The 14,553-nt window shown below is 40.8% G+C and overlaps 1 protein-coding gene and 1 non-coding gene across 4 annotated transcripts in view; both read left to right on the top strand.

The window, feature by feature from the left end:
* The window catches only part of ZC3H7A (zinc finger CCCH-type containing 7A), a 41,618-nt gene extending 27,065 nt beyond the window's left edge, over positions 1-14,553 (top strand). For all 3 annotated transcript variants that reach the window (XM_012784464.2, XM_075995114.1, XM_075995113.1), the window contains exons 15-23: positions 587-687; positions 1,129-1,310; positions 1,878-1,954; positions 2,570-2,703; positions 3,107-3,212; positions 6,457-6,565; positions 8,142-8,275; positions 10,869-11,032; positions 13,635-14,553. In XM_012784464.2, the coding sequence (XP_012639918.1) occupies positions 587-687; positions 1,129-1,310; positions 1,878-1,954; positions 2,570-2,703; positions 3,107-3,212; positions 6,457-6,565; positions 8,142-8,275; positions 10,869-11,032; positions 13,635-13,824 (1,197 nt within the window). In that variant the 3' untranslated portion in view covers positions 13,825-14,553. The remainder of the gene's footprint in view (positions 1-586; positions 688-1,128; positions 1,311-1,877; positions 1,955-2,569; positions 2,704-3,106; positions 3,213-6,456; positions 6,566-8,141; positions 8,276-10,868; positions 11,033-13,634) is intronic.
* On the top strand, positions 9,775-9,881 carry LOC142862552 (U6 spliceosomal RNA). The gene has a single exon (XR_012913625.1). It is a non-coding gene; the product is annotated as a U6 spliceosomal RNA (small nuclear RNA).

The raw sequence follows: 14,553 nt of genomic DNA, 5'->3' as shown, positions 1-14,553 counted from the left end.
AAAATTGGTGATAGTTTCTGGCTTGCAAACCCAGGAGCATAGAGTATTAGTGCAGGGGTCCTCCTTGTGATAAAGCATTTACTCAGTGGATGGAAGCTACCACTGTTATCAAAAAGAGTAATATTAAGACTTCATACTGAGGCTGGGTACAGTGGCTCACACCTATAATCCCAGCACTTTGGGAGGCCAAGGTGGAAGGGTCACCAGAGGCCAGGAGTTTAAGACCAGCCTGGGCAAAATAGTAAGACCCCATCTCTACAAAAAAATAAAAAAATTAGCCAGGCATCGTTGCACACACCTGTAGTCAGGAGGCTGAGGCAGGAGGATCACTTGAGCCAGGGAGTGGGAGGTTGCAGTGAGCTGTGATTGCACCACTGCTGCACTCCAGCCTGGGTGGGCAGAGTAAGGCCCTGTCTCAAAACAAAACAACCCCCCTATGCTCTCCCCAAGACTTTGTATTGAATATTAATTGGTATAAGTATTTATGTGTAAGTTTATAAAGGTATCGAAACTAAGGCAATATTCTGGGTACAAAATTTAAATTTTGTGTTATGTTTTTTTGATAATCCTTCTTTCTCTATTCCAGAAATGTTTTGATCATAAGCCTAGAATGATAAGTAAAAGAAATAAAGATAATTCTACTGCTTGTTCTCACCCGGTTACAAAGCATGAGTTTGAAGACAATAAGTATGTTGGTAGTTTCTAATTTTTGTAGTGGCAAAATAGATTATTTTCTTAGATCCAAATAAAACCAGTAATAGTATCTGCCTGGGCCCCTCCCCGTTCCCCTTTTGTTGTTGTTTTGAAGAATAATGACTATTTAAAAATGTACTTTAGTGGATTTTGCTGGAAATTAAATAATGAATTATTAAATTGATTATTTAAAACAGAAAAGCTTTACTGATTTATAGTTTCTCATAACATGGGTTTAGGTATTTTATGGCTTAAAATATCATTATACCCCCCCGCCAATTAATTCAATAATTGCCTACAACAATTTATTTTTTTCTGAAAAATTTAAAATGTATTCTTGATCTAGAACTTGACATTAATATGTGTGTGTATATATATATATTTTTAAAATCTGTGGCAGAACAATATTAAAATGTCACTCTGTTTTCATCTTAGGTGCCTTGTCCACATTTTGCGAGAGACAACAGTAAAATATTCCAAAATACGTTCTTTTCATGGTCAGTGTCAGCTTGATTTATGTCGACATGAGGTTCGTTATGGCTGTTTAAGGGAAGATGAGTGCTTCTATGCCCATAGTCTTGTGGAATTGAAAGTCTGGATAATGCAAAATGAAACAGGTAGGATTGTGTGTGATTGAGAAGCATGTCTCCTCAATAGCAGTCAGGGTTTGATGAAACAGTAATGTGGCAACACTGTTGATTTTTGTCCTGAGCTTTAAACTGTGTAGTCACTTTTGATTTTAGAGGCACCTGTTTTGAGTGTGGTCTCATGTAATTAATTGTTGACACAAGTTCATATGTGTAGTTTGGATTTGTGGAGAAGAAGTATTCCTCAGAAGGCACAAAGAGCTATATTTGTAGACATTAACGCCCCTGGATGTTTGTTTATTGCCAAGAGGAGATCGGTGTCTGGACACTGGAGGGGAGAGGGGCCTTCAGTCAAGAGGGTTTTTTTGATAGCAATAGAAAGTGAACTATGTTCATACTTCTCTAGGAGTGTCTTGGAGAATTGATGTTCCTTTGTGAGGTGCTCTTTGAAAAAGAGTAATGTGATACTCATCTTTGGTGATGGATTAGGTTATGTGAGAATAATTGGGGAGTTGAGGGGTCTCCTAGCTGATTCTGATCAGATTGGTGAACTGTTGTTATATTTAGAATTTAAAGGAGGGTTTGTACATTTCCCAGGTATCTCACATGATGCTATTGCTCAAGAATCTAAACGATATTGGCAAAATTTGGAAGCAAATGTACCTGGAGCACAGGTATTTTTTCTTGTGTACTTCCTGTACTTAGTACCCTTTCTGACATTGCCTGATAGATATTGGTTGTTGGCAGATGCAGTTAACATTCACAATCTGTTATTCTCTTAATGTTCATTCAGTTGAGTAATTCTGATAAAACAGCATTTTAGTTGATCATCGTAAAAAAAAAAAAAAAAAATTAGGGATCCCACAATACCTGCCAAAAGTGTAGAATGCTGTTTTCTCAATTAGCTTTGGCTTATTTATTTGGGCTTTGGGGATTCTCAGAGTAAGGGAGGTAGATTATGTTTGTAGTTTTGCTTCCCATCTGGCATATTGTGTTTATTCACTACTCTCCCAGCAATGTCCCCCTAAAAATCAAACGATCCCAGTCATCAATTCCAAAGCTGACTTTCATAAATTGAAATTTGGCATCTGTAATCTGCTCTTATCATTTGTTTTTTTGCATTTGGGGGGAGAATTGGAGATTTAGTTATCAGAGCATATATATAATGGTCTCACCAGACAAAAACAGAAAATTGTATACTGTTGTAAAAAAAAATGCATGGTGATTCAGTATTTTTTCAGAAAACTGATTTTCTGTTAAAATTGAAACTGATCTTTTAATCGTTTAAGGTACTTGGCAGTCAAATAATGCCTGGATCTCTTAATATGAAGATAAAATTTGTGTGTGCCCAGTGTCTGAGAAATGGCCAAGTCATTGAACCAGACAAAAACAGAAAATATTGTAGTGCAAAAGCAAGGCATTCGTAAGTATTGTGTGTGTGGAAACAATGCCTATTTTGTAATTTTCTGTTTCATAGGTATAAAGTCATTCATACAAGAAAAAAGATTAAGGCCTTGAGGAGAGCAGAAAGAAATAGATAATTTAACAGTAATTACAAGACAAAAGAGAAGAGATTTTTAAGATTTAGAAGCTAAGAATTCAAAAGTAATGTTTTTCCTGTATTTTATCAATTCTTTGTTTAGGGTTCATAGAGAATGTTTATAAATATCAACAGAAGGTGAAATTATAGAATCATAAGGCATTTCTTTTAGATGAGTTAAGAAAAAAAGTTCTCTGGTCCTTCAGGTACAGACTTTGTACCTCTCCCTTTATATTAAGTCTTTTGCCAGTGTGTCTTTGTTTTTTCTGAACTCCATTTTTCTTAGGTGGACCAAAGATCGTCGTGCGATGAGAGTGATGTCTATTGAACGTAAGAAGTGGATGAACATCCGTCCTCTCCCCACAAAGAAACAAATGCCTTTACAGTTTGATGTACATACGTAATTTTTAAGCCACTTTTTTTTATTAGGCATTTCAAATCATTAGAAAATAGTAGTAATTCATATTGAAACGCAAGGTCTTTAAATAATGCTGCTCATCAGTAATAATGCAGTTTAGATGGTCCTGTGGTTGTTTTCCTTCCTCTTTAGTTGTGTGTGTGTGTGATTCTATAGCAGTTTTCATATTGATTGGAATTTTATGAGTTATTTTGAAAAAGTAAATAGATAATATAATTGAGAAAAGTTATGGGCATAACTTAACTTACCTTTTAGAGGAATTACTTTTGGGAGGGAGGGAGAGAGAACTTCATTTAATTTTGATTCCTAGGCCGGGCGCTGTGGCTCACGCCTGTAATCCTAGCTCTTGGGAGGCCGAGGCGGGCGGATTGCTCAAGGTCAGGAGTTCAAAACCAGCCTGAACAAGAGCGAGACCCCGTCTCTACTATAAATAGAAAGAAATTAATTGGCCAACTGATATATATATAAAAAATTAGCCGGGCATGGTGGCGCATGCCTGTAGTCCCAGCTACTTGGGAGGCTGAGGCAGAAGGATCACTCAAGCCCAGGAGTTTGAGGTTGCTGTGAGCTAGGCTGACGCCACAGCACTCACTCTAGCCTGGGCAACAAAGCGAGACTCTGTCTCAAAAAAAAAAAAAAAAAAAAAAAAATTTTGATTCCTCAGGTTTGATGTCAAGCCCAAGGCTTCTGTGTTATAATTAATGCTGTTGCTGAGTTTGTTCTTACCATGCCTTGTTTCTTTCACCGAAGCAAGGGGTATTAGCCAAAAGATACCCAACTTCACAGAACTTTCTAAAAGTAACCCAAAGGAAAATGTTCAATGTTAGAGGAACGTGTTCCTCAAAAAACCCTTAGAGTGAAAATACCAGACCAACTTAGAGGTAAGGTAGTATTTCATTCACGTGGTAGCACGTTCCATCTTGGAACACTGCCGCGCCTCTTGTGATCTTGGAGACGATTTTCTGAGCAAACCACTTGAGTTGTCTCTGGTCTTTCCTCTTCACAAGAGGGAGGGTCTGGAGAGAGTCTAGAGGTATTCCATTATGTGAATCCATAGACAGGGCCACTTGGAGTACTGAAGGGAGTAAACTTTCTGTCTGCCTTCTGATGAAGGAAATATGGAGAGAGCCTTTTTCCCCGAGAAGCAGGGCAGATGGAGTGCAGAGTCCCCTCCTAGAGGAAGCCTCCCTCTCTGAATTGCCAGAAAGAGTTAAAGAATAGATAGATGAATTTTTATCACCTAGAATACCTTGCAGTTTTGTAAAACTTAAACAAGCAACAAGGTCAGTCTTTGAAAGGTTGTGGTGTGTTTGTGTTTTATCCAAAGTGGTTTTAGACAGGTAATCGATGGGTTGCGTAGGAGGGGGGAAAGAAGTTTATTGGAACCATGATATCTTGTGGTTTAAAAGATAACACAGATTATGTATTATACCAAATACTTCATTAAAATGAGGACAACTGAGTCATGAGGCAGCTGCCTAGGACTATTGATTATTTTTTAATCTCAAACGTGGTGTACTACTGTGCAATGCTACTGTAGTTTATTTCCTCTTTTTTTCCCCTACCATACTAGGTATTGCCAAGGGACTCTTTTTCTAAAAGAAGAAATTATACTCTTTGTGTATATGTGTGTAGACAGTGTGGTGTGAGGTGCAAAGATAGTGGGCTTCAAAGTCTGCCAGAAGGGCCCAGGTCAAGTTATTCAGCCTCAGTTTGCTCATCTGTAATTGGGAATATTTACGTGTGATGGTGTTATGCAAAATCCCAGCACAAGGCCCAGCCTCCTCCTTTCACTTCTCTTCTCCCTGCTTCTTATCATTGAGCTTTGAAAGACTATGGTAAATGTTTGCCTAGTGATACGGCTAAGTACTTACCGGGGTTTGACTGGGGAGAGAATACGATAAGTTAGTCACAAGACTGTTTATTGGCTACTGACTTTATGCAGAAGATTTTAGGGATGGGGTAACTGCCACCAAGGGAGGAGATGTATAGTATTAAGGGCTGACCGCTTTTAGAATTCTAGCAAAAACAGATGCTAAGCATTTAATATTACATAAGCTAGGTGATAAAGGGCCAGCTTTATCCTGTTGAAACACAAAGATAAAATAATAATTCGTTATAGTAGGATTTATGCTCTATAAAGACCAGTAGATTGGGGGTATTTAAGAATGAGCTTTCTCGGTGATGGAGGTTTCCTTGTTTCTTGCTGGTCAGGATTCTTAGGGAATTCTGTATCTGCTGATCACTATCACTTTATTTTATTTTATTTTTTTTTATTTGAGACAGAGTCTCACTTTGTTGCCCAGGCTAGAGTGAGTGCCGTGGCATCAGTCTAGCTCACAGCAACCTCAAACTCATGGGCTCAAGCAATCCTGCTGCCTCAGCCTCCCGAGTAGCTGGGACTACAGGCATGTGTCACCATGCCCGGCTAATTTTTTTTTTTTTCTATATTAGTTAGCCAATTAATTTCTTTCTATTTATAGTAGAGACGGGGTCTCGCTCTTGCTCAGGCTGGTCTCGAACTCCTGACCTCGAGCAATCCGCCCGCCTCGGCCTCCCAGAGAGCTAGGATTACAGGCTTGAGCCACCGCGCCCGGCCTCACTTTATTCTTCTACCAGTATCACTGTATTCAGTTTGTTAAATAAAAATACAAATATCCAGAAGAGGTATTATTTGAAAGCTATGTAAATCCTTGGCATGCTTAGTGTGATAATTGTCTTTTGATAATGCATATCTAGTGAATTAGGGCCGGGTCAGCTTCCAGTGTAAGTAATTAAATTAAAGGCACTGTTTAGTGACCTCTGGAGTAGCCTGCAGTTTCTTTACTGCTTCTCAAGTGCTGACATGGAGCCCTCGGGAGTGTTATGCAGGGGAGATTAGGAGCTGTCAGACTGAGAAGGCTAGAGATGGCATTGTGGAGATGAAACATTCTGAATAAGGAGGTTTGCAGAGATTTTATGTAAGAAAATGTTCCACACTTTCTTTTCTTTTGGAAATATTTTTTGAAAAACTTTGAACTAGAAAGCTTACTATCAATATCATCTCATGTGTTTTGAGTATATAGTCAATTTGAATAGAATCACAGTAATCTTATTTTAGAATTTTATTACTAAGCATTAGAATGGATAATAATAGTGCTTATTTTGCATCAGTGTAAAAAATTAGGCAGTTTTACTCTGTGTACTCTGTCTTAAATTATGTTCTTTTTTTTATACAGCTGTGCAACCATATTGCTTCTGGGAAAAAATGTCAATATGTTGGAAACTGTTCCTTTGCTCATAGTCCTGAGGAGCGAGAAGTGTGGACTTACATGAAGGAGAATGGGAGTAAGTTGATCTTTTAGCTGAGTTCTGGACATCTGTGAAAGCCGTTTCGCTTGAAAGTTCCCTTTCTCCCTCTAAATACGCCAGCTCCCTGTGAACACAGAATTCGGTTGCATTGTAAACAGTTGTACCCTGGTTCACCGGTATTTCTGTTGGTAACGATGGCTGGAAAATGTGACTACAACCTCAGTGGAGCAGAATCTGACATCCGGTCTGTGTTTGGTTAGGTCAGGTTTGGATATGAATATATAGGTCTGCATCCGTAAATGCAATAAATGTGTTCCTGAAAAATGGTCTGGGAAACTTCAGCTCTTTCATAATTGTTTAAGTCAGATCATCTGCTCCCATTGTAAATAGTTGCCCTCTGAATTAAGTAGGTTAGAATTGGGGGTTTCTTCAAGGATCCCTTACTAATAGAACAGGCCCTGATTCAGAGGCTCAGGGATAGAATGTTTATCTTGGTCAAATTTCAAGTTTATTGTGGGAGTCTTTGAGAGGAGCCTCAGACAACCTTTCACTTTGACCGTAAAATGTCTTAATACAAGGATCATTGTTTTTTAATCTTAAGTAAACTGATCTCTGCAATTCCTGGATTACAGGAACCAACCAGATTTAGGGTTTTCACCTGTCATGTTTCAGCCACATACGTAGAAAGTCAGTGAGTCGGTCAGATCTCCCTCTAGCTGTCTTGTTGGAAGTGAGGCCAGTCAGGTCTTACTAAAGCCAAGTTTTGAAGAGCTTCTCATTACTAGTTTTTAGGCCAGTGGTTCTTGAGTGGGTACAAATTTGGCCATGCACCCTCCCTCCCGCAATGTCTGGAAGCATTTTCATTGTCCTAACTGGGGGAATGTGCTACTGGCACCTAGTGTTGCAGAGGCCAGGGATGCTGCTTAACATTCTGCAATGCACAGGACAGCCCCCACCCGCAAAGGATTGTCCGGCTAGAATCTCAGCTGAGGTTGAGAAACCCTGGCTCGACCACCTGACAGTAATGCAGAATACACCTGTTCTTACCGTAGGAAGTAACTGGCAGCCACTGCCCAGGACCTGGTCACGGCTGCGTTGCTGTCCTAGCACTCCTGCACATTGGTCCTCTAGGACTGTGGCCTGACTGATGGACTCCCATCAGGTCAGAATCTTGGCCCAGTAGTAGTATGTTTCTCATCTTTTGTCAGTAAGGGGCGTATCAGCTCCAACCCCCCCAGCCACGTAAGTAGCCGTGTGGTTCTGACTCTGCCATTGAGTGTGGAACGCACAGTGACATGAAGCAGTGCTGAGACTTTTTTGGGCAATATCCTTATGAGATGGTTTCTGAGTTTTAAACATCCCAAAGTGTCTTGCAGATGCAGGAAGGAGTTAATTAATCTTGAAAACTAATGTTTGTGGTCTAACAGTCCTGAAATTGGTTCTTAAGCATGAGTTTATCTGCTGCTTGGACTATATAGCTCTGTGTCTAATATAATTGGTCTCCTTCAGCCTTGGAAAATGTATGCTGACTGGTACAAAAAATGTGCATGGTGGTGTGTGTATTTGAATAGTGTTTAGTTGCAGCTGCTGAAAGTAATTTATTTTTCTTTAGTACAAGATATGGAGCAATTTTATGAACTCTGGCTAAAGAGTCAAAAAAATGAAAAAAGTGATGATGTAGCCAGTCAGTCAAACAAGGAAAATGGAAAACAAATTCATATGCCAACAGATTATGCTGAAGTTACCGTAAGTACCACTGGTCACTTCACCTGGCCCTCCCGAGTTGTTGACAGAGCCTTTCTTTCCTTTCTCACCTGCTCCAAAACCTGGCTCTGTCACTTGCCGCCTGTCCTGCTCTGTTCTCTGGTGTCTTCACCTTCTCCCCAGTGGTTTCCTGCCGTTCGCTTAAGTCTGTTCAAGCTAAAAATCCCTCCTTTCCTTGATCCTTTTTCCAAGTGCTGGTTTCTCTGTTGACCAGCCTGGGCAGGTTATTTACATCTCTGAGTGGGGCAGTCGAGACGGAGAAGTGAAGCGTAATGAGTTTGTGACACTTACCATGGTGGGAGGCCACAGAAGGTGCTCGGGAAATGTGGGCTGTCCACCCCCCTGGTCCGCACAATCCCCCCTTGCTACCTGCAGTCTGGCCTCTCCCTCTGGTTCCGCAAGGATGTTAAGTTGCCGGTGGTCTGTTAACTGTTTTGGATTTCTTTTAAAATTTTCAAAAAAGAGGATAACGTGGATAGCTTGAGCCCACCATCCCACATTAACTGAAGTTAACAATTTGCCATATTTGCTTCTGTAAAATAAATAAAATGTTACAGATTTGGTTGGGAGCCATTTGTTTCCCTTCCCAGAGGGACCAGGTCCAGCGTGTATTTTCCAGGCCATGTTTACCTATCGTTATAAATATGTATTTATTCTGAAACAATCTACAGCTGTGCCTGGTGTGCTTTTCAACATTTGCATGAATGAATGTCTTATTCTGCTGCTTGTTTCTTGTTCTGTTTTTTTTTTTTTTTTTTAATTTAAATTTTTATTTTTCTAAGCCAGTCAAATCTAGCAGTGGGGGGGGGGTCATATAGTGTTCTGTTTTTGGCAACTCTCTGTTGGTTCAGTTGGATCCAGGTCTATTGCCCACTGCGGGGCACGTGCATGGGCTGGTCTTGCCTTGTGTCTCTCCAATTATGGCATGCCCTGGGAATGCCACCTTTGTCAGGGCTCAGGTTGATTCCAGTGCTACCTTTACTTAAGTGCTCCTTGGTGTTCCCAAAGCAGGGTCACCCTGACTTATTGGATCATGCGATTTATCTCAAGTGTAATAATAAAGGTGTTTAGTAATATAAAGGTTCTTTGTTTACACTCCAGACTAAATGAGTCAGAATTTTTTTTTTTTTTAAGAGTTAGTCAGCCAGGCACGGTGGCTCACTCCTGTAATCCTAGCAGTCTGGGAGGCCTAGGCGGGTGGATCGCTCAAGGTCAGGAGTTTGAAACCAGCCTAAGCAAGAGCAAGACCCCGTCTCTACTAAAAATAGAAAGAAATTAATTGGCCAACTAAAAATATATATATATAAAAAAAATTAGCCAGGCACAGTGACGCATGCCTGTAGTGCCAGCTACTCTGGAGGCTGAGGCAGGAGGATCGCTTGAGCCCAGGAGTTTGAGGTTGCTGTGAGCCAGTCTGACGCCATGGCACTCTAGCCCAGGCAACAGAGTGAGACTCTGTCCCAAAAAAAAAAGTCAGGGTTGTGCTCACTTTGACAGCACATATGCTAAAACTGAAACGATACAGAGAAGATCAGCATGGCCCCTGCACAAGGATGACATGTAAATCTTTTAAATTAAAAAAAAAAAAAAGTCAGAGTCTCGCTCTCTCACCCAGGCTGGAGTGCAGTGGTGCTATCATAACTCACTGCAGCCTAGAACTCCTGGGCTCGAGTGATCCTCCTGCCTCAGCCTACTGAGTAGCTGGGACTATAGGCATGCACCACCACGCCTGCCTAATTTTTTCTATTTTTCGTAGAGATGGAGTCTTGCTATGTTGCCCAGGCTGGTCTTAAACTCCTGGCCTCAAGTGATCCTCCCACCTTGGCCTCCTAGATTGCTGGGAAGAAATTATTTTTATTAAGTGCTGCAGTTACTGCCTAGGACATATGAGAAATACTATCCAGACACTTAAAGTTTGTATCTGGGTTGGTTGGAGTACAGTAGTGTTTACACATAATTAATCACAACCAGTTACAGATTCCTTTGTTCCTTCTCCACTCCTACTGCTTCACTTGACCGGCCTTTAAAAAAATAAATAAATACAAATAAATAAATAAATAAAGTTTATATCTGTGGTAGCACTTAAATTCTACCATAACAGGGTTGCTTTTGTGTGGGCTGTCCCCTGCTGGGGCAGCATCTCTACTTCCCTGCTGCCTGGTGCAAGCCCGGCCTGTAGCAGGGGCTCAGTCCACGTGCATCGGATGCAGCTGCTGCTGGTCCCTCTGGAGTTGGCACGCCCTGGTCTTTAATAGTCTCTCTGCTTTTTGTTACAATGTTAATTATTCCCAGAATGCTGGTTTGAACCTGCCTCTTGTCCTCCCAGCGAGCATCCTTGTTTGCATACCAGCTCCTATCACCCCCTTGCCAGAGACTTCCTGGACACTTGGCGGAATGTGTCTCTCCTCGTCTCTGCTCCCTGCGTGCCGCTTGCCTCCCCACGCGGCTGTCCTTTCCTTGCTATTCCTGACACTGAGTTTTATGTCCTTGCCTATGCTGCCCCGGGCTCCCTAAGAATAGAGTCTGGGTCTCAGATCAGGTGACTGACGGGACACATGTCCTTGCTGCACGCTAGGTGGACTTTCACTGCTGGATGTGCGGGAAGAACTGCAACAGCGAGAAGCAGTGGCAGGGCCACATTTCCTCCGAGAAGCACAAGGAGAAGGTTTTCCACACCGAGGACGACCAGTACTGCTGGCAGCACCGCTTCCCAACGGGGTGTTTCAGTATTTGTGATAGGTATGTAGGTTTTAACATTTTTTTCCACGTGCAAATTGCCAATCGCAGCTTTCCTGGGCATGATGTCAGTAGACAGAGCATGTCTGGGTGGTCAAGTTCGGATGCTGCTATGCCCTCGTGGACCCTGAGAGGGTACTTGCGTTCTGGTTCAAAGTATTTAGCTGCTGATTGGGCATTTCTTCACTCTTCTGTGGGTGTGTGGAGAGACGCGACAGTCTTCCGATACTAGTGTGAAATGCCTTGAGAGAACTGAATAGAGAAGTGTGTTTGTTCACCTTTGCCAAAATGATCTCGGAGTTCACAGCTGTGATTCTCTAACCTTCGCCACAGTCTGGGCTCAGAGTAGGTGTTCATCAGATTGGAAGTGGCTTTTAAGTTATATTTTAAGAGTAAATCTAGAACTTAGTTCGAAGGAAAATATGAATGTAATAGTATCACTCTTTTGTTTCAGTTTTCTTAGAAAGCGTTTCAGTGAAAAACTAGATCATTTTTAATTGCTCCTAATTTTGTCAAATCGCTGTCTATATTTAATTTCCAAATTTAGATCCATGTGATCTTTAAAACTGTTGAAGCCATCTTTTACTTAATGCTGTCACATTTGTTCCAGGTGGGAACCCAAAAAATATCAGAAAGCCTGTGAAACAAATGCCTCAGGAGTTTAGAGAATCCAAGGTCATAAATTTAACTTTGACCACAAACAGTTGCAGCCACGCCGACATTCCTATCCCCCTAATAATGCCCCCTCCCCTATCTCTACAGATGTGACTCACCCCCAAAAAACCCCTCTATAAAGCCCCAAACTTTCCCCTCCCTCGGGGTGGATGCTTTTTCACCTCCACCCATCTACACCCAGATGCTCAAAGTAAACATTTTACTACATGTGAGACTTCATATGTCTATCTCTCAGCTCCAGGCCTAGCATTTGATTCCAAAACCCAAGTGGGCACACCAGATAGACACGACCTCTAAGACTCTAACAAACAAAACTTACAACTCAAAAAACAACAGACAGCAACACCTCAACCTGGTCTAACCTTCCTCTAAGTCCCTAAATCACCAATAAAATTTCCATAGATCTTTAAATTAAGAAAGGCCAGTCTCCTTAGTTAATCAGAGTCCCTCAAAGCCAATAACCTCCCTTATCTCTGACAAGGTGACTAAAAAAAGTCCGGAGCCATACAGAATCCTCTCTCTAACTTGTCTCTAATCCTTAAATACAGACAAAACATTCTAACTTGGCCAAAATAAAATAATTATCCACAGGGACCCTCCTAAACCAATTGGAAAAAAAGACACCAGACTGAGACCCAAATCTTCCCTTTACTGATTTTCACAATCCACCTTTCATCCTCAAAAAGTAAAAGCTCACGAACTCGCTCCCAAGTTCCTCCTATCTCTTTCACTCTCGTCCCTCAAAAAATCCTGCGGGTCTTCCTTCACTGACCTTCAAATCCACATCCTGAAAACATCCTGTTCCTGGTAAGTAGGAACTCACACACTCGCTCTCAGATTCCTCTGATCTCTCTCTCATTCTCACTTCTCACTCAAAAGTTCCACCAAATACCCCAGCCTTTTGGCCTAAGGCACCAATAAATCCAGAAACGCCTATTCCAGTCAATGGCCCTCATCTCCTCTGCCCTTCCCTCATTTGGGGGACCCCTAAAACTAAATAAAATTGGCCTCAAATAACTCTCAACTCTATCCAGGGACATAAAAAACTCCCAGTCTGCTCTTCATAAAACTACCCCCTTAAAAAATCTCCTCCAAAATCTCAAAACATTAAATCTTACTGACAAAATCTAGCTGAAACAGCTTGTCTTCTACTATAATACAGTTTAGCCACAATAGAAACGTAACAATAACTCACAATAGCCCAAAAATAAAACCTTTAATTTTAACATATTACAAAATCTAAACAATTTCTGTCACCACAATAAAAAATGGTCCCAAATTCCCTATGTCCAAGCATTTTTTATACTCCATTCCCAGGCCTCACTCTACACAAAGTATAATCCAGCTCAAATCTTCATACTATACTCTAGACCAGAGGCCCTCAAACTTTTTAAACGGGGCCAGTTCACTGTCCCTCAGACTGTTGGAGGGCCGGACTATAGTTAAAAAAAAAAACTGAACAGATTCCTATGCACACTGCACATATCTTATTTTGAAGTAAAAAATCAAACGAGCAAACACACTCTCATGTGGCCCACAGGCCATAGTTTGAGGACATCTGCTAGACCGTCCTCCTCTCCCTCCCCCTCAACTCCACACCTAACAAATGCCACCTGATTTCTTTCCACTGCATCAAGAATGACTAGTCTTTCTTTCCCCTGTTAGTACTTTTCATTGAATACATTTAAATGGTTTAAGGTACTAATTTCTCCATTGTGGATGTCATGGCTATAAAACATTTTTCTAGGCTTGAGATTCCTAATAAAAGTTGTATGCAATTCACAAAGCTGGTGAAGTATGCATTTTCTTTTTTTTCTTTCTTTCTTTTTTTGGGGGCCTGGTGCTGAGGAATGAAGTATGCATTTTCAAAATCATGATGTGATTTTTGTAAACAACCTGCGGACACTCACCAGCTGACTCGTCCTAACAGGTATATGAACGGCACCTGCACAGAAGGGAGCAGCTGTAAATTTGCGCATGGAAACGCTGAACTTCACGAATGGGAAGAAAGAAGAGATGCCCTAAAGATGAAGCTCAACAAAGCCCGAAAAGATCACTTAATTGCCCCAAATGATAATGACTTTGGAAAATATAGTTTTTTGTTTAAAGATTTAAACTAATATGCTGGCTTTTATGTATGTTACCTAATCAGAGCATTGACCAGAAAAATTGAAAGTGTTCTAAGGCACGTAGCAGAGGAGCTGCAGATTTTCTGCTTGTATTGGCGTATATCGTTCCTCCTGAGCAGCAACCCACAGTAGGTAGGAAAATGGGCTGTTTCACAGGTCTGGCCACGCTCTCACGGAACCATTGGCATCAAATGGCGAAGTGACTGCTACCCGGTTGCCATCTGTTGAACAGACTTTTGGATGAAGTGTGTTGGGGAAGAGGATAAGGTTATATCTAGGACAGCTCTTTGAGTTGGTCCTTCATATAAGAACCATGACGTTAAGAGAATAAACACCTGTACTGGGATCATAACACATGATGGATCAAATTCTTTACATGTTTTAGCGGAATGAATTTGTTTAATATAATAAAGTTTGCCACTTATCTGTATGTAGGTTGCTAAAAAGGATTTTCTTAACCCAGATTTTAAGCCAAATAACCATTTAACACTAGTATATGTTAAATGGGGTATTTTTCTCTATTTGTATGTTTCATTATAATAAGGGAACTGAGGATAATGTGCATTGAGAATATTTTGAAAAATAATCAGTTGACTCAAATTTTATTTCTTGGTCTTTTGCTGTTTAAATGATGATTTTGAAAGATTAAACTTGTACTGTTGGTATTGTGTAGTGTACGGACCAATATTGCCTGTAATAAAGATTTTATATATAGATGTC

Source organism: Microcebus murinus, chromosome 19 (genome assembly GCF_040939455.1).
Source record: "Microcebus murinus isolate Inina chromosome 19, M.murinus_Inina_mat1.0, whole genome shotgun sequence".
In the NCBI taxonomy this organism is placed as follows: domain Eukaryota; kingdom Metazoa; phylum Chordata; class Mammalia; order Primates; family Cheirogaleidae; genus Microcebus; species Microcebus murinus.
Note: the sequence above shows the minus strand (reverse complement) of the source record. Positions and strands in the feature narration are given on the sequence as shown.